We start from the raw sequence: 17,834 nt of genomic DNA, 5'->3' as shown, positions 1-17,834 counted from the left end.
AAGGGGCAATGGGCTCAAAGTGGAACACAAGAGGTTCCACTTAAATTTGAGAAGAAATTTCTTCTCAGTGAGGGTGACAGAACACTAGAACAGGCTGCCCAGGGGGGTTGTGGAGTCTCCTACTCTGGAGACATTCAAACCCACCTGGACACCTTCCTGTGTAACCTCATCTGGGTGTTCCTGCTCCGGCAGGGGGATTGCACTGGATGAGCTTTTGAGGTCCCTTCCAATCCCTGACATTCTGTGATTCTGTACAGGATACTTACCAAGATTATACACATCTTCACAGTTAAGTCTACATAGGTCTGCAATAACTGTCTGTATTTACAAATAAATATTATTGATTTTCCCATTAAGATACTCTGCTTTACTCTGTCCTCATTAGTCATTTCATTAGTAGTTTATTTGATGTGTTTAAATTAGCCTTTAACACCTACTTTGAGTCATCTCCTCTATGCTACAAAGAGTCAGATTTTGCACCAAGATGCAAAAGCCCTTGTCCAGAAGGAGTATCATCGAGACTTCCCAGTTTTACACGGAAAAGCAGAAGTCAGTAGTAAATTGAACAGAAAGCGCTAATTTCAGAGGTATTCTTTCAAAGCTTGGGATACTGCTGCAGTGACCCGCTGTTCCTTGTGTCATCAGGAACCCCAGCTACGTCTCTAGACAGGTCACAGTGCAAAAATTTTTATTCTAGTAGAAATACTTATGTTACAAAACCTCCATTTTCTCCAGAGCACATTGATTTGTCTCCCATGTACCTGCTATGGTTGTCTGTCTTGGTGCAATCTGACCTCATCTTAATTAGACAGTTTGCAAAGTAACTTTTGTGTTTCTATTTCCCCACCTGGCAGTGCTGATTGACAAAGACCAGTCCCCCAAGTGGAGGCCAGCTGCTCTGGAAGAAGTTACTGACGAATTTGTGGATAATTGTTTTAAACCACTGGGAAGCAACGATCTCAAGTTGTAAAAATCAAGCCTATGGACATCTTATACATCTGCTTAATTCTATTATACAAAAATTAATAGTAGTGTGATAAAGTTTGTCAAGGCTCGTTTAGCTAGCCTGAGATTCCTAATTCTTTGCATTCAGGAGCATTTTCTTTTGTTACGCTGTCTTAATGGCAAAATAATCATATCTCTGGTTATTATAAGGGAAACAATACTTCAAGGCAAATAGTTATTTCTACTACTTTGCCCAATGATTAATTTTTTTGTATAAACTCTTTGAGGGACAGAACATAGTTAAGGGATGACCTGATCAGCAAGAAGTCAGGAGACCTTTGTGTTCTCAGCTCTGTCACTGATGTGTTAAATTTGGATTGTGCCTCAGATTCTTCTCTGTACAATGGAAATAAAATATACATAACACTTCAAAACAGAGCTACAAAGGAAAATGCCAGACATGTTAAACAAGATAACGAGCAGGGGGAAACATGAAATCTACTGCTACACAGATCGTATGGTCTTTTAACACAACATATCCTAACAAATGTATTTTTTGGAATCAAAATTTAAATGTACATCAAAACGCGCTCCTTGTATGTGTATATGTTGCTAGGTACTGATACTAATACTTGAAGTTGTATGACATAACCAGAGCTCCTTAATAAATGTATCATCTTTTGGGGGGGGTTAAAATTAATTTTTCTGCTGTTTATACAATGCACAGCTACTAATCTTCACCATTAAGACTGTGTGCTTTTTTATGGGTAATCAAATCATACATCAGTAGCTCATCCTACTTGTTTCTACACTTATAGGCAGGTGACAAATACAAATTTTTGCTTCTCTGAAGATGAACCATTGAGACTAAAGGAAGAAAACATTTGTTCAAATAACATAGTCAGTAATCAGCCCTGGGGAATCAAAAAGAGCTACAGCAGAACTGGTAACAGAGTTTTGAACTTTGTGCAGTTTTTCTTACCGACAGTAACAGGCTACGCTGGCTCAAGGCTCCTTCCCTCCCAGCAGCTGCTGCCTGGAAACAAAGTCCAGGAAATTCAGGTATCAAGGTGAGCACGAGGCTGATTTTCAAAGAATAAGAGGTGAGTAAAATGGAGAGCAAAATCCAGAAAAACTCACACCTTGCTTTGTCACTAGAATCTTTAAAATTGTTAAAATTTGAGCTGTGACTTAGTGTTCCCATGTACATATTTGTTAGGAGACAGTTCTGGAGTTTATTTTCAATGGCAGCAGAGAGATTTCATCTGTACTTCTAGGGTAATTCTTAAAATATGACTTGGATTTCTGCCTCATGCTGGTTCTGTAAGAAATGGAAACTCTCCCTCTTTTTTTTTAAATTTGTATATGTTTTAGTTTCTTAAACAATGGCTACTTATTATTTATTTTGGAAAAATTGGTTCATTCCATTATTTTTGTACAAAAGTAGCAATCTTAAGTGACCAAGTTTAATGAAAAACACAGGGATCATGCCTTCTCTGCCTGAATGTTTTAGCAAGAGTGCACTTCTGAATCAGTAAACTTTGGCTTGCATGTTCAGTTGCTTCCAAATGTATGTGAACGGGAATTATCCCAAACTCCTGGTAGCAAGATCCTGATCAATCTCTGCATTTTTATCAAATAAAAGTCATACAAGCAGATGGTAAGTTTAATTTTATTTGGTCCACAAGAAAATATTTTCCACAAAAAATATTGTAAAAATATATTGTAGTGTGTTTTATTTGGGCATACTGACATGTTTTACTCCAGAAATGTTGATTTTACAAAGTTGTGCTGCAGTTAATGTTTTTGAACCATTTTTAGTATATCAAGTCAGTCACATTGTACCCACACAGCCTATACTTAAGTTTCCTGGAGAAAACATAAAGCAAATGTATTTGTAACTCCTAAATAGAAGTAAATGATTTTACAGAGTATGCCAGTCCCATACTGCCGTGCCTTTATTACACAAAATCAAGTCAAAGTATCAGTAGCACTGTAAGTGGCTGTATGAGACTATAGTACAACTTAGAGTAATCTAATGAGAAGTAAACGGATCTAATTTTATTTAGGTAAAGAAGTCTTTATTATTATTATGTATTAGTATTGTGCCTATTAAAAATACAGCAGAACTCTGGAAAGAGATCCTTCAATGTCACTAGATCATAGTCTTGAACAGGTTTTTTTTTTTATTAAGGGTAAGTGCATTATTTATTAAGGCCAGTGCCTTGTAAAGAGATGATTTTCCTGCTGATCAGCTGTGTCCGCCTTCGCTGGCTTGTTTGCTTACACCAAGGTAACTTGCTCCTTTGCAGAAATTCTGAGTATTTATCAGTAGGTATGGTACAATGGAACTTCAGGGTATTTTATATCCTTTTTTAATTCTGCCATGGCAGTCTGCTGACGGAGAAGCTGCTTCCAACAGCGTGTCTGATACTGTGACTCCGGAAGAGTCGGATGCTAAAGCTGCATCCAAGGAGAGCATTTGAGACGTTGCAAGACCGGAGTCCCCATGGCAGCCACCAAAGTGTTTCTGCAAGGGCCAACACAGATACACCTAAATGCACTTTAAAAGTGCATGCAGATTTCTATCTGCTATTCACCCAGCTGGCAAATCATCTCTGTGGAGTTTGGTATGGTTATTTTCTTAATCACTGTCTTTGGCAGTGTTAACATTCTTAAGACCAATGTTACAGAAAGGTTGGCCTTTTTTTTTTTTTTGTAATAAAGCTTTATTTTAGCTATAAGAATAGGAATCTTTTTAAATATCCTATTAATATGTACTGATTGGTGTTTTGCTTTTTTTAATTCACCTTAATATATGGCATGGAGTTTTTTTTTAGATAGAGCAAATACAGGGGATAATCTAATGATTTACATGCGTTAGAGCTTCAAGGAACATCACTCTTAGCAGTAGAATTTAAATGCACCGTAATACCTTCATCCCACTATATATGGGCTTCAAAGAACTCCACTACATCAAAGATGACAGTACAGCATAAGCAGATTTTGTTCCCTTTTCCAGCAAAAGCCCAAGAACAGTCTTAACAGCAGGGTCTAGTCTGGTCACTGTGAATTAATGGCAGTCTTGCGCTGCTACAAAGCAGCATTTTTCACTGTTTAATCTTGATGCAGCCACTTCCCCGTATAGGTGAAGTTCCAATAACTGAGTTTGCGTCACAAAGTTTGCAAAACAGCTCAATTCATAGACTGTGTCATGTCCAAGAATAAGCTAAAAATAATGACCTCTTCCCATTGCCTCAGAATCACCCTTTATATAATTTACTAGAACTATATGTAGCTTTCAAAAATAGTAACAGTTTCTGCCAGTATGGAAAGCATTTTTCTATAAAAATGAAAACATAAAATGGAAAGCACTTAGATATATAAAAAAAAACCTCACACCTACATCCTTTAAACTGGCCATAACAGAAAACAGGGCTGGAAACTCAAAGCTTTTGCAAGGCGTTCACTTTGTAGAAAATGTCAGCAAAATCCTACCTTTTAGATGACTACGATTAACTCATCCCTTTCTCGATATCTCAAAGGTGAGTTCCGAGGACAGTGTCTCAGGCTGCAGGTCCGGGAGGAGCAGGTGCAGCATGTGGATATAAAATGGGTGAAGAACACCCTGCAGCTTTGGGCCTGAGGGTTATTTTTGCCAACTGAGCACCAGGCTCTGGGTTTCTGTCGCTCATTTTTGCATCGCCACACGGAGTTTCACCAACGGGGAAGCGATGAAGCCTGCAGAGCCTGAAGGCTGACACACCGTACCAAGGGCATTAGGGCGGAATTTTAGTGAAACGCAGCCAGAGTTCCCATGAAACAAGTAGTCCCAAAACGTTACATCTCTGAAGGTTCATTTTGCTAGTCAGCATCAGTAGTCTTTGCACACTTATCAGAGTTACAGTAAAAAACCAAAACAAACACCCCCAAACCCAACACAAAAATAAAATCCAAAACCCCAAACCAGAACCAAAATGAACAGCTTTGGTCTGAATGCAGATTTTAGAGAAAAACTGTCATGCATTTACAGAAGCCAGAGCTTGTGTTACTGATAAAGCACTGTTGATCAGTATTGTCATGTCTCTCACTGCTTCACTTGAGAAGGGAAGCTGAATAGTATCACAATCCCTGTGGTTCCCTGATTACTGGTTTTATAAAACATTTCTCATCACCTTCATGATTTTGTGATTTACAGATCCTGTCAGGTCAAAGCATCAAAGTAAAATTTATGACAGCAGTTACCTTTGCTACATGTAGACTCTGGTTTCACATTAGCAAAATGAGGACAAATTTACCAAGTACTGTGAGTTCTTCTCATTTCACCTACAAACAGGCCACTGACTTTTTATGCTGTACAGAAAAATAACCCATGCTTTGTTGTTGAGCGTCTTTGGGGCCTCGGTGACAGTGCCTGTACAGTTGCAGGGCAGCCACATTCTTCTCATCCCCTTTTAAAAACTAATTTCTGATCACAGTCAACACATGCAGGGACAGAATATACTCAACATACAGCTGATAACAAACGACACTTGATTAATAGATTCTACTGTAATCCAGTTAGTTTCTTAGCAATATAGATTAAAAGGCAATTTCTTTCAGCCTCTTCTTGCAAACACATTCATATAGCAGCTCAAATTATGCTCAAATCACAGCTGATGTTACTTTGTTTGCACTAGTACCAAATACAAACTGCACAGCAGAGAGGACACTCGCAGTGGAGACGGTCCTCGCCGCTCAGGGCACATCACTTTCAATAAAAGGGATGTCGCTGTATTTGCTCTCAGTCACTGCCCACTGTTTCACGGCCTGATCGAGAATCTCCCGGGACAGTCGGTGCGCATAGTCCAGCACAATGGTGCTTGATGGACCTTTCTCGTCTGTCTTTGCTGCGATCAGTGATGATTTCTCCCCAGTGTGGCCTTCGTCACCTTCCCGGATCCTTTCATCCTGGGTAGCATCGGAACCTGCAAAGGCGTCCTTGGATTTGATGCATCCCATGGTACATTTGAAAACGCAGCTGCAAAACTCAGTTCAACAGCATGTTTTGAGAACCTGGAAGTGGTCTCCTTGTTTGATGCACAGTGTTGCTGCTTCTTGCCAGTAGTTGCAGGTACTTTCACAGAACAGAATGTTTCCTTTTGCCCTTCTTTACTTCTGAAGAAATCTGTCAAAATAGTGTTCCGTATAAACACAATACATAGTTTACCATTCTCAGTGAGCTCAAGGGAAAGCTAAATTCACTACAGACACTTGTAGAAGGAACTTTAATAAATATCTGCATGGTGCGCGTAAAACGTTTTTCATCAGTAACGTCCACCTACTACGAGTAGGCAAAGCTTGACCTGATTCAAGCCGCCTTTGAATGCAATTCCCAGGATGTGATGTAAGCAATCTAGGAATGTAATGGTCTTGGAAAAAAATAATAAATCTGTTTCTTCCAGACTGGCAATGCAGTGCTCTTTTCCTCAGTCTGTAAACAAATACTGTTTGACTCCAGTGACTGCTGCTGCAAAAGAAAATAAAACCCCAAACTGCCCCACGGAAGCACCGCCAAACACGCACCGTGTGTCATGGCTGCTGTGCACCCTCTGCGCAGGAGTGACACTAATTCTCAGTGTCATTCTGCTGTTGCTCAAGGAGGCTGGGGCACGCAGCCACGAGAAGGTATTCACCAGAAATGAGCTGCTTTCAGCTTTTTCCCTTGAGAGGCTGGGAGAGCAGCAGTAGATGATGGCTGCGCTCAGGGCAGTTCTGACAGAGCCAGAGCCCTGTTCTCACTAAAGCAGGACAACTCCAGAGCTAGAAAAGGGAGAGCGAGGAACACAACACCCCACTGCATCGTCTCATCGAACTGCTCAAGAACCAGAACTGGTCAGTCCCAAATTCTGGTCTCTGCTTTGGTTATTAGCCTACAAAGCTGGTTCTCAGGCTACTTCCTCTCCATGGGCAAAGCAGAATCCCATGATGTGCCTGACTTTGCTTGGCATGAGCTTACCCGCTTCTCAGAGTTAATCGACTGGCAGCCAAAATACAGACTGTGCTGCACAGAAACCAACTGTTCCCTACAGCTTCACCCAATGACGTTGTACTAAGGTCAGCCAAAGTTAAAACACTTTTTTGTAAATAGCCTTTGAAAACATAATCATGGCAAAGATGTTAAGCCTTATTTATTTGCTTTATGTACTGAGGGGAACAGGGTCTCTGATCGCAGGCAAATATTTGCAAAGGAAATCAATGCTATTTGCAGGCAAACGGTGCTGCACACATAGGATGGGACTTCCCTGGCCCAGCAGCTGACTCAGGAGAACCGGGAGCTTCTCTCTCTGCTAGTTCATGAGAACATCACTACCTGTTCAGAAAACAGCTTGCAGGACTAAAGTGCCAGCACTCCGAGGTGCTGCTTGGAGTTCCTGGAAGACAGTCAGACCTAAAGGGTTCTGAAACCACCAAGAACATACACACATTTTTATACCTTTAGCTTCGTAGAGGAACATTTCAGTGGTTTAGAGAAATGTTTGTACATCACTTTAATAAAATTTAGTAAGTTTCTGTTGTGCATAATGACACACTGCAGCATGAGCCAGTGTGTTCTGGAGCAGGCAGTGCAGTTAACAAGCCTCTAACAAACCCTGTCACTGGCATTTGTAGTTTTACCCAACACAGAGAGCCAAGCAATGGGGGAGGTTTTTACTGTAATACCTTGTTATTAAATGAGTAAAAGGAAAGATTCCCTTCATTGCCCAAGGTTTATAAGAAAGACATGGGCTTTATACCCATGTCTATCAACTGCATGGATTGATGAAACTTAAACAGCTTACAGAACATGTGGACAGACCGGAGGCTGATGGCTGAAAGCAATTCAGGCATCTGAATAATTCAAAATGTTCTAATAGTAGTATCTTGTGCATGTCTAATGTCAATATTTACCCTTAATAAAACATTAATAAAAAGAATTTCCACGTGCTCATTTGGACAAATATGTAGCTTGAAGTATCTACTATGGTGCAGAATCGCTAATTGCACGTATAAGGCAGCGTTGCTGACACCCGCAAGCTGCAGCTCTGTGGGGAGCAGGCGATGCGCAGGTGTCAGCGGGACGCACACAGCTGCACTGCCTCATCCCACCTCACCGCACCGCTGCTCACAGAAGTTTTACAGTAGAGATCGTGTCCTCCTTAGGCTTAGTCAGAACTGTAAATACAGTAGATTTACACCTTAGATACCCCAAGCATACAAATACCCTACACCACAGTAGACACAACAACGTATTTTATCAGAGTTTTATCCCTGATGGTTTATCTAATGACTATTCAGATTTAGATTTTTTTATCTAAGTTTGGAGCCATATTTTTTTATACATTATCCAATTTTTGTGCTTTTTAAAGGAGGTCTGTTAAATGGTAGCCAGCTTTAGTTAGTATTTTATTATTGATATAGGACACTTCCACTCTACAACTGGAGATTTCCTTTCCTCTTCTCTTAGGAGACACCAGCAGATGAGTTGGTGTCCAGCAGAAAGGAGGGAAAGTGAGTAGAAGCAGGACAAACATCTCCTAAAGCAGGTAGGGAGACATCCCCTAGCGCAGCACCTTCCTCTGCAGGACTTAACTCTGTTCCCAACTTCTTACCTCTGGCTTTTCATTTGGGCTAAATCAAAGTTTGTCTGTCTTACACAGAGGAAAGGGCAGGCTATAAAACTTCCAGAGAGAAAGGCATGCAAGACAACTAAATTGGTCCAAATTGATTACTAGTTAAGCTTAAAAGCAAAGTTATTGACCTTAGTTTAAATTCTTGACTGTTGCTCCTTTCATTATTTATAGGGTGTGGTACTTTCCAAGTCACTGCAGTAAGTTTTATAGTTTGCCTGTTCTACTTGAGTTAATAATTGTTGGCACATAAATGACTGCAAGTGAAGTTGCTCACAATCTTCTGACTGCTTGCCTGTTTTTCTGACAGCCACTGCTCGCACATGCACACTAAAGCGCTGTTTAAATCTTCTCAACTCATCTCTAGAGTTTTAAGTTCTGACAGGGATTTTAACATCTCTAGCTTTCCTTACTACACTCACACTCTCAGAGGGGAAAAAAACCAAAAGTTCCCTTTACTCCCAGCACGGTGTTTCATTCAGTAACTGCACAAGGCAAAACCGTCTGATAGTAATCTGTTTCTGTCTCCAAGCTCTCATCTGTCGCCAGTTGCGTTTCAGAAACTGCTGCACAGCTGAGTCGAGGCTCAGGGCAAAAGCTGTGCAGCTGCAGCCCCCTGTGTGAGCAGCTGCTGTGGAGCTGCTGGCTGAGCTTGGGGAGCTGCAGCCTGTTCTGTGACACTGTCAGCCGGGAGGTAGCACAGCACAAACCTTAACATATCTGCTCTTTTAAAAGACCGATATTACAGTCAGTGAAATGTTGATTTAATTCATCTTAGAAATACAGATTCCTAGTTGTGCTCAATTTCAGTGGACACATAGTCTAAATACCTCATTTAACTTCAGCACAATAAACACTGTGCATTGTTTTAAGAAGAGCCCTGAAAATAATGGATTCCCTTCCATGTCCCTGGAGCTGCAAGTTCCCAAGGCCAAGTTCAGGCGTTGTTTCACCTGTTTGGTTATGTACGACCCGTGTGCCCTGCGGTAATGCAAGGAGAGAAGCAATACCGAGCTGAACTCGCCTTGCATCAGACGGCTCAGCACTCTCTGCTGGCCTTGCTAAGCGTCTCCTGCCAAGGCAAGTTCATTTCTCATCACGGAAGGAAACAAAACAATGGTAAAAAGATGGCTGCAATTCACTCTTACGCAATAAAAAATGCAGGGGAAAAAAAAATTGATAGCATAACTACAGTTTTATTTAGATAAATAAGGCTTTTTAAGGTATTAAAAAATATCAATAAGAAATAATTACAGAAAGATACATGCAAGCTATCAAAAAAAAAAGAATTTCGTATGCCTCTCTGGAATACACCTTCATACGAAGAAGACAGGCATTAAGAGCAAGAGTTTTGCTGTTACACAACATCTTTAGCTTACCACAGGCAAATAAGTTCCTGCCACCATTTAAATGGTTTCTATCCATGCAACTTTAAAAAAAAATCTCCTTGAAGTTCAGTGCTACACTGCAAAGAATCACCTTCTATCACACTCTCTTATAACAGTCACGAGATTAAAAATAAATCATACTTTTCAAAATAGCTTAGTGCAGCTTTGCCCAATTGAACACAGTGAGTACTTTCTGCTGTGACAGAGCCAGTCTCATCACTTTCCAAACTTTCAGGTTCAAAGATGATTCCACGAAACCCTCCTCCAACCAGGGCAGCTTTTAGTTTTTTCCTCAGTATCTATGAGAGCAGCTCAGTACGCTACTTACCCAGAATGTGTCTGCTTTTAACGAGTTGTCCCGCTTGTCCCCAGCACAGCACAGCCAGCTCCACGACTGGGACTCTGCAGAGGGAATCAATACGTAAAACTAAGCACTTGGGAAGATGTCAAAGTTAACACATTATCACAAAGTCAGAAGAACCTGTAGTGCTGTCCTTGCAGCAGCCTGCTTGCCTGTTCTCCCACAGTACTTGGCTTTGCCAAAGGTAAAAGGATGACAAAGCACTTAAGAAACACACAGCACCTAATCCCGGGTGTGCAGTGGAGCCGCTGCATGGGCAAGTGTGCTACATGCAGGATTCCAGCTTCTGTCTGCAGCAAGTCCAGTGAAGGATGATCTCAGCAAGGACACAGGAAGGGTGACACCCCAGCATCTGGAGCGCCCCATCTTTTGCACAGTCTTAAAAGTTCTCCCCTGTTTTCCCTTCTCCCTCTCAGAGCTTCTGCTGAGATCTGGACCTTTATCACCCAAGCATGTATTCACAGTTCTGTCACGATCGTGGGAACAATAAACATCACTGTTTTGTAGCAAAGACCTTCAAACTCCAGGCAGGTGACCCAGCTCACATAGCATCTGAAGCCAAACAGCATTTGGGCATCCAGACTTCTGAACTGCACCTAATAGTATGAAATATTTACATCCTCCATGTAGTAATGGAGAGAACAGAAACACAGAACATCCTACATCTGCCTTTCTGCTCCCTCACAAGGGGAGATGTTATTCATGAGAATACACGATATTACACCTTTGGATATTCTGCAGTTTTGAACAGAGCAGCAAGCACACGGCAGAGGGATGAATCATTCCCTTAGTGCACAGTGTCACCTCAGGACTTGGGCTCCCCATGCAGAGCAGCCCCAGGCAGGGGCTTCTCAACCCAGGCCAGTCCACCGGGTTTAATTTCTGCCTCTCCTTAACACCCAGTTTTCTGCAAATCCTACAGGGGAGATGCGGCATAGTAACATTTATAATAAAGTCTCCTTTCAGTCATAGGAAAAGGAAGTTTTAAAAAGCCGGAGTTGTTTTAAGACAAGCACGATTTTCAAGATCCAGCTACCTCCAATCACCAAAATACCTAAATACCCTGAAACGAGTTGGGAAACAACAAGCAAAACCAGAGCCCTCATCCTGCGTAGGGCCGTCCTCACCCTCTCATGTCGCTTGCTGCCAGCAAGAGATAAGAGCTGCAGCTCGGAAAGGGCTGGATGCAGGAACGGCAAACAACCGGCAAACAACCGCTGTGCAGGATTAGCAGCCAGTGAAAGTCTCCCGGTTATCTGCCTCAGGGTATGGGCTGGAATTTCAAAGGTTTGGGTTTTTCCCCTCCATGGCCAGAAGTGATAAAACCTCTGCAGGCTTCTAAGCAGTTTGTAACTGAATGGGGAAACAACGCACTCACTTTTCAGAATGGGCCATAATCTCCAGTTTACTTTAAAACGCTTTTCAATAAGGGACAGTTGATGTAGCAAGGAAAGATGAAGTACAGCAAAGAACCTTCAGAGGAAAATACCAATAGATCAGAAAACAGCAATGCCAATAGGTACAGTCCTCAAGGTTAGTTTTCATCCAGGGGAGAAATAAAAAAAAGCCTTGTTAAAATTAAAGAACACCGTGGGCTTAGTAGCTGTCTAATTTAATGAAAGTAAAACTGCACCCAGTCCGCCCATCCTGAAATCCTCCCTCTTCCCTCCAGTACAGCCGTTTATTCACCAGAACTGCCTGCAGGTCAGAGAGCGGCCTGAAGTGAGAAGGGAAGAGGATGCTGAAAACTTCTTACAGGTCCTGCTCTCATTTTAACTCAGCTGCTTGTCCAAGCAACTGTACGTACTACTATTCTCTCCAGATTTGGACAGAAGTATGTCCAACAATTCTAGATGAATAAGAACAGACCAATGGATTTCCTTAGCAAGGGAGGCCACAGAGCAAGGCTGTAGAAGAAAAGGCGTGAAGAAGTTTCTCAGAAACTCCATCCTGCAGGAAGTTTAGCCAAGATTTAAGGAACTCAACTATGGATATTACAGAGGAATGCCTTGGTTCAGAGGAAAGAAAAAATAATGGTCATAGAACAGATATGAAATTCTCTGAGAACTCAAACACAAAATAATGCTCAAAACTGGTGTGTGAACAGAAACAAAATATAAGAAACAGCTACAAAGTTCTTACAACTGTTCTTTCCTTACCCTGCGTCACATGAAAAGATAAGGGTTCAACACACCTTTCAACAAAACCCACAGTTCTTGCAGTTATCAGCCCCCATACGTATTAGCTGCAAATCTACAGTGTGAAGAAGACCCTCACAAACGTTTTTCCCCACAGCAGGGGAAAATGCCAGGTGTCCTGCCAAACAAAGGGTGTCAGAGACACTGGCCAAGCCCCACACCCAGGCTGGACTGCTCCAAGGTACGGCTCTGGGCCCACACGGAGCAGCCTCCTGGTTTCTAACAACGCTGTGACAGCGTTCTGAATGAACAAGAGTGGAAGTTGGTATTTTCCTATATTTACCATAAAACTTCAATCTCAACAAGCCAATCGTGGAGTCACAGCCCACTTTGAGGAACATGTTAAAACATCAACCTACTCATGCCCATACTAAAGCTTAGGCTCTAGCCTTGTTTCTAAAGATCTATTACTGTCCTCCACAGGTGCCAGCCAAAGCCAGGCTGCTGCAGGCAATGAGCGGGGATGCATCGATCTTTACAAGCAAGAAAACCCTTCCTGCCACTGTTGCTGGCTGCTGCCCAGCCCGGGGATCCTGCCAGCCAGAACTGATGAGCAGCAGCAGGTAAAACAGTGCATCAGTATCTCAGTCTGACAGGGTCGCGGTTTATTGTAGTATCTGTCACAAGATTCTGCTCCGAACATATGGAGCTGCAGATCATAAGGGCTGAATTAGGGAAGTTGGTTTGCTTTGTGATGCCCTTATGAAGGCAAAGGCCCCATTGGATTAAAATAAATAAAAGTAAGAAGAAAGGAGGTGGCCAGGATCTGCTCAAGATCAACCAGAGAAGAGTACAAGAAAAGTGGCACACAACCTCATTCTATTCTTTAATCTCCCTATACAGAACCCAACTGTAAAACTTGGAATCAGAATTAGGAATGCAACACAAGACCCGTCTTTTCACGTCTCACACAGGAATGTGCAGAACAACACAGCTCTACGTTTTAAAATCACAACTACATTACTAAGATTGGCAGAAATCAGCCGAGGCATAAGAGAACAAAGCAAGGAGTTAACAACCAGACGCTCCAGCTCTACAAAAGCTGCCCAGAACTGCAATAAAGAACTACGTCAGCCTTAAAAATCACTCTGTCTCACAGCTCTCCCCCAGTATTTGTTTCCTTGAATTTCATCCCTCCTAACATGCCAGCTTCTACTTCTCAGGGAGCTGCCGCCCTCGCAGCGGGGCAGCCGGCAGCCAGGAGAGGCGGCCGTGCCAGCCCTGCCCTCGGGACGCTGCCCACAGAGCCACCTCGTCCCCCCGGACACAAACATACCACTAGTAGAAGCCAAAGTGATTTTAAGGAAAGGATTTTCTCAGCAGAACACAACGTTCAGAAGAAAACTCATTTGTATGTACTTGAAGGTTAAAAATGCCACTTTGTTAAGACTATGGTATAAACACCTATATTTTTCCTTTTTTAAATTGCCATATCTAGAAACCTAACTTGGACTCCTACTTCCTGAACCATGAAAGAACAATTTTTTGCCATGACGGATTTCATTCTACTAAATCTGTATTTTATAACATGCCAGATCAAGGTAACCTTCCCTGTACAGGTTTGCACTGAAGCTTGGGAAAGGTCCTCATGGCAGAACAGAGGCAGAGGAGAAACCCCCTCCCCATCTCGGCCAGCGGATACAGCTGTCTCTTGTGTCCCCCGCAGCAGGAACGCAGCTCACAGAGAAGCAGCCACGCCGTTTACCTTCGGGCTCTACGGCACTCATATCGCTTTACACTGTACTACCTCTTCCCAGGCAATGCCAGTTGCTCAGTTTTGAGGACTTTGCTGCTAGCAACCTCGCTGTGAGACGATGGGAGGAGGAAGGCGTCACAAGTGCCAGCCCCGAAACACTCCACCTCAAAGCCTGGCTCTTCTTCCTCTCCTCTACAGCGCCAGCTTACGATGCTGAAGGCCGGTCCTGCCCGCAGCCACTGCTCATCCCACGGGTCACCAGTCACTGTGACAGCTGCGAAAGAACACAGACTGTTCCTTCGGCAACACCACACCAGGCTGTCCCAGTGCTCCTTGTAGGACTTGAGCAAGACGAGAAGGGAGCAAGAAACCCATCTGACCTACCAGCGCGATGGGGCTGCTCTAAGTGCGAAGAACACGTTGCAAACGTGATCCCACCAGTGTGCCTCCATCCATCGAGCTGAAACTCCGGTGGCCAGTCAGGTTGGAGAGAGCTGCTCCTTCCTCCAAAGGCGCCTGCAGGGTCTGACCCAGGCCCTCGTCCCACCGACGCCGCGTCCTCCAGGTTCCTGTTGGTAAACAACAAGGACACGAAGTCATCCTCGAAGTCCATTTTGACACCACTTCGGGGAAACGACCGCCAAACGCCGCCGGAGCAGCAGCACCGCGGGGCTCCCACCAGGCAACGCCCAGCGCCCGCGGCCCCGCCAGCAGCGCCCGCCGGGCCTCCGCCACCGGCCCCGCCGCCCCCCTCCCGCCCGGCCCGGCCGAGCTCGCACAGGTAGCGGCCGGGGAGGGGCCCCCGCTGCTGCAGCCGCCGCCACTCACGCCGCTCCGGCTGCCGCTCTCCCTCCGCCCTCCCCGCGGCACGGCCGGGGCTCCGGGGCGGGGAAGGGAGGGGCCGCGGCCCCGACCCGCCGCCCCGCCCGCCGGGCCGCCCCCCACACCGCCTGCGGGGCCGGGGGCAGGATGGGGCCTGCGATTTAAAATTTAAAAATAATAAAAGAAAAAGGGGGGGGGAAGAAATCACGTACCCAGGAAAGACGCCTCTCATTGGCTTCTCCGTCTTTTAAATGAGGGAAAGCGTTTCTAAAGGACAGAGTCACCCTCTGAAAGCTGCTCGTTGTCAGAATCGCGGGTTCGGCTCGGTCCTTGGGTAGAACACCAACGTGCCACAGAACGGTGAATGACTCGGTACTGGTGAGGATTAAGTGAAGACAACTGTGGAAAGGGCTGGGGGTGAGGCCTGGGTGATGTGTCTCCTATTTTGTCCTGCCAGACAGCATCAAATCACAACTACAGAAAAATATTAATTATACCAAACCATTTAAAAAAATGCCCCCACCCTAAAAGAAAGCTTCCTGAATGAAGAACCTGAATAAACTAACATTTTTAATATTTCTAAAATAAAATTGATGCCACAAATGTAAAGAATATTCCTTAACTGAGGCTGAACAGAGATCTCAGGTAAAGCATTCCTGCCTTTGGGGAGTCCTGACATCAAAGCTGCTGCAAAAAGCACAAGTGCACACCTTGGGTCTCACCTCTGCGAGGCTGCTCTGGAGCTCACGCCTGCCTGGGGCTGGAAACCAGCACCCCAGGACTGGCAGGGGTCTCCTGGTCCTGGCAGGGACAGGCTCAATGCTTCAGGATGTGAGGCTCCTGCCGAGCCCTGGTTTCTCCTGCAGTGAGAGGCTAAAAGCCGGGGGGCTGTGGGGCTGAGCCCTGCACTCCTGCCCCTGGCTGGCAGTACAACTGGCTTTAAGTGCCTCTGCTGACCTGCGGAAAAGTCTTCCTTCTATTTAGGCAACTGTTTTATTGTCAAGTAGGTTTCTAATGTATTTCCTGTTAGTCAGTGGCCAGCTGAGGAATTTATTGCAACGTTATCAGAGCCAAATAAAACACTACACTGGTAATATTAATAAAGAAAAATGCTATTATAAGTATAGCCGCTGGGTCACAGTTAGCCCATTGCATGGCTGTTACCAAGTCCCGGGGAGGCTCCGCAGAGCCGGGCAGCCAGGGGCTGGATGGGCACAGAAAAATACACGTGAGCAGCAGAACCAAAGCCCCCCTTCTCCAGCCCAGAGTACTGGGCAGCCCCCCCTGCACCTCCACAAACAAAATCCAGCACCTAACACAAAAGGATCGCAGCCTACAGCTGCTGTGACCACTTGACAACAGCACGCAATATTACACTCATTACTTGCAAATACTCCATCAGTGAATAAAAAAAACATACACATTTTACTGATTCCTGGAGGAAGCATTCAGCTGACAAGTGCCGTGCACGGGGATCGCACACGCTGCATTTGCTGCATCATTTCACCAAAGCACTAATGGGAACCGCACTGCCCTTAGAGAGCGAAGGGAGAAATTCCGGGGCTGGGGTGCAGGCAGGGGGGCAACCTCGAGCTTCCCCGCAGCAGCAGTTCCCAGGGGAGGCAACCTCAGGTACCAACATCAGCTCTGGCTGCTCACACATGCGATTTTTAAATGATGAGTTCCCCAGATGGGAGCTAAGCACGTGTATTTAAGTGTTTGCAGGAACGGGTTTTAGGAGCTTGACCCAAAGCCTCTTAGAGCTGGCAGCGTTACATCCTTTGATTTCAAGGAGCTTTGACTCGGGACCCACTGCCTTGGGTGGATTTCAGTCAAATCTTTTATTACTGTTATAGTTCGCCCCGGCTGGGTAGAAGAGCAAATCAACTAAAATCATAGCCCTGGAAATTAAAACATGACGGAGTACTGGAAAGGCGCGGTTGCCTTGCATTAACACAGTGGTATTGTTACAACAGTGATTTTTAAACTATATACACTTTAAAAATAAGAATTTCACAACAAAACTATTAATATCTTTGTAGCAGTTTATGACTACTGTACTCTTTTGTATTCTAGCCTGCTTTCTAACACAGCTCCACTTTGAACTGCAGTTTTTAAGTGAATGCAGTTCCCACTGAGCAACTTTGAGCCGTGGGGCAGACATTTCACGGGCTGCAAGTACATCACTAGCGACCGATTGGATCACTTTGTTACATCCCAACTGATAATAACCATACGGCACTTGTGCAGCGCTCGCCTCCCCGTGTCATGACTTGACAACAAACCATTTAGTCTGAGCAGCAGCACTTCAGTGTAAAGCAGGAGGGGACAGGGAGTTAAGGAGAAGGAGATAGGTGTGATGAGAATTTTGAGCAGATATTTATTTCTGGGTGCCAAAACATATTGAATATTTTATAAGCTGTGGAGTATGCAAGACAGCTTATTATGTTTGGCTCAAGCAAAGCAGTCGGTCTTTTTAAATGCGGAGCATCCATTTGAAATGACTACCACCAGGCAGTCGATGAAATATTTAGCTCATAAAGCATTTTAGTGGGAAAGGCTGGGGACAGACACAGGTGCTGTGATGTTGGAAAGCACAATGTCCAAACCTGAGGCACTCCAGCCCCAGCACGGAGGCCTCAGAGGTGCAGCAGTTGCACATGGAGCAGGGCCGCAGGGTCCCCAGGGTACCTAGTCCTGCCAGGACACGGGAGGCCGTGCCGCGCACTGACTGGTTCAGGAGGACACCAAAGCCTTTCCTGGGACTCTGTTTCC

At 44.4% G+C, this 17,834-nt stretch overlaps 2 protein-coding genes across 12 annotated transcripts in view; one reads left to right on the top strand and one right to left on the bottom strand.

Moving 5' to 3' along the window:
* HIBCH (3-hydroxyisobutyryl-CoA hydrolase) overlaps positions 1–2,601 on the top strand; it is a 37,633-nt gene extending 35,032 nt beyond the window's left edge. For both annotated transcript variants that reach the window (XM_065840322.2, XM_065840319.2), the window contains exon 14: positions 855–2,601. In XM_065840322.2, the coding sequence (XP_065696394.1) occupies positions 855–970 (116 nt within the window). In that variant the 3' untranslated portion in view covers positions 971–2,601. The remainder of the gene's footprint in view (positions 1–854) is intronic.
* The window catches only part of C7H2orf88 (chromosome 7 C2orf88 homolog), a 36,916-nt gene continuing 21,680 nt past the window's right edge, over positions 2,599–17,834 (bottom strand). For 3 of the 10 annotated variants that reach the window (XM_071811196.1, XM_071811195.1, XM_071811194.1), the window contains 5 exons: positions 15,272–15,509; positions 14,622–14,806; positions 14,402–14,511; positions 10,311–10,384; positions 5,943–6,112 (listed from right to left, as the gene is read on the bottom strand). In XM_071811196.1, coding sequence (XP_071667297.1) covers positions 10,328–10,384; positions 14,402–14,511; positions 14,622–14,806; positions 15,272–15,291 — 372 coding nt within the window. In that variant the 5' untranslated portion in view covers positions 15,292–15,509 and the 3' untranslated portion in view covers positions 5,943–6,112; positions 10,311–10,327. Of the gene's footprint in view, positions 6,113–10,310; positions 10,385–14,401; positions 14,512–14,621; positions 14,807–15,016; positions 15,150–15,271; positions 15,510–17,834 lie in introns of those variants that run through there. The other 7 variants (XM_071811198.1, XM_071811199.1, XM_071811197.1 and 4 more) reach the window with 6 other exon arrangements.

The sequence above is a fragment of the Patagioenas fasciata genome, chromosome 7 (genome assembly GCF_037038585.1).
Source record: "Patagioenas fasciata isolate bPatFas1 chromosome 7, bPatFas1.hap1, whole genome shotgun sequence".
Taxonomy (NCBI): Eukaryota; Metazoa; Chordata; class Aves; order Columbiformes; family Columbidae; genus Patagioenas; species Patagioenas fasciata.
Note: the sequence above shows the minus strand (reverse complement) of the source record. Positions and strands in the feature narration are given on the sequence as shown.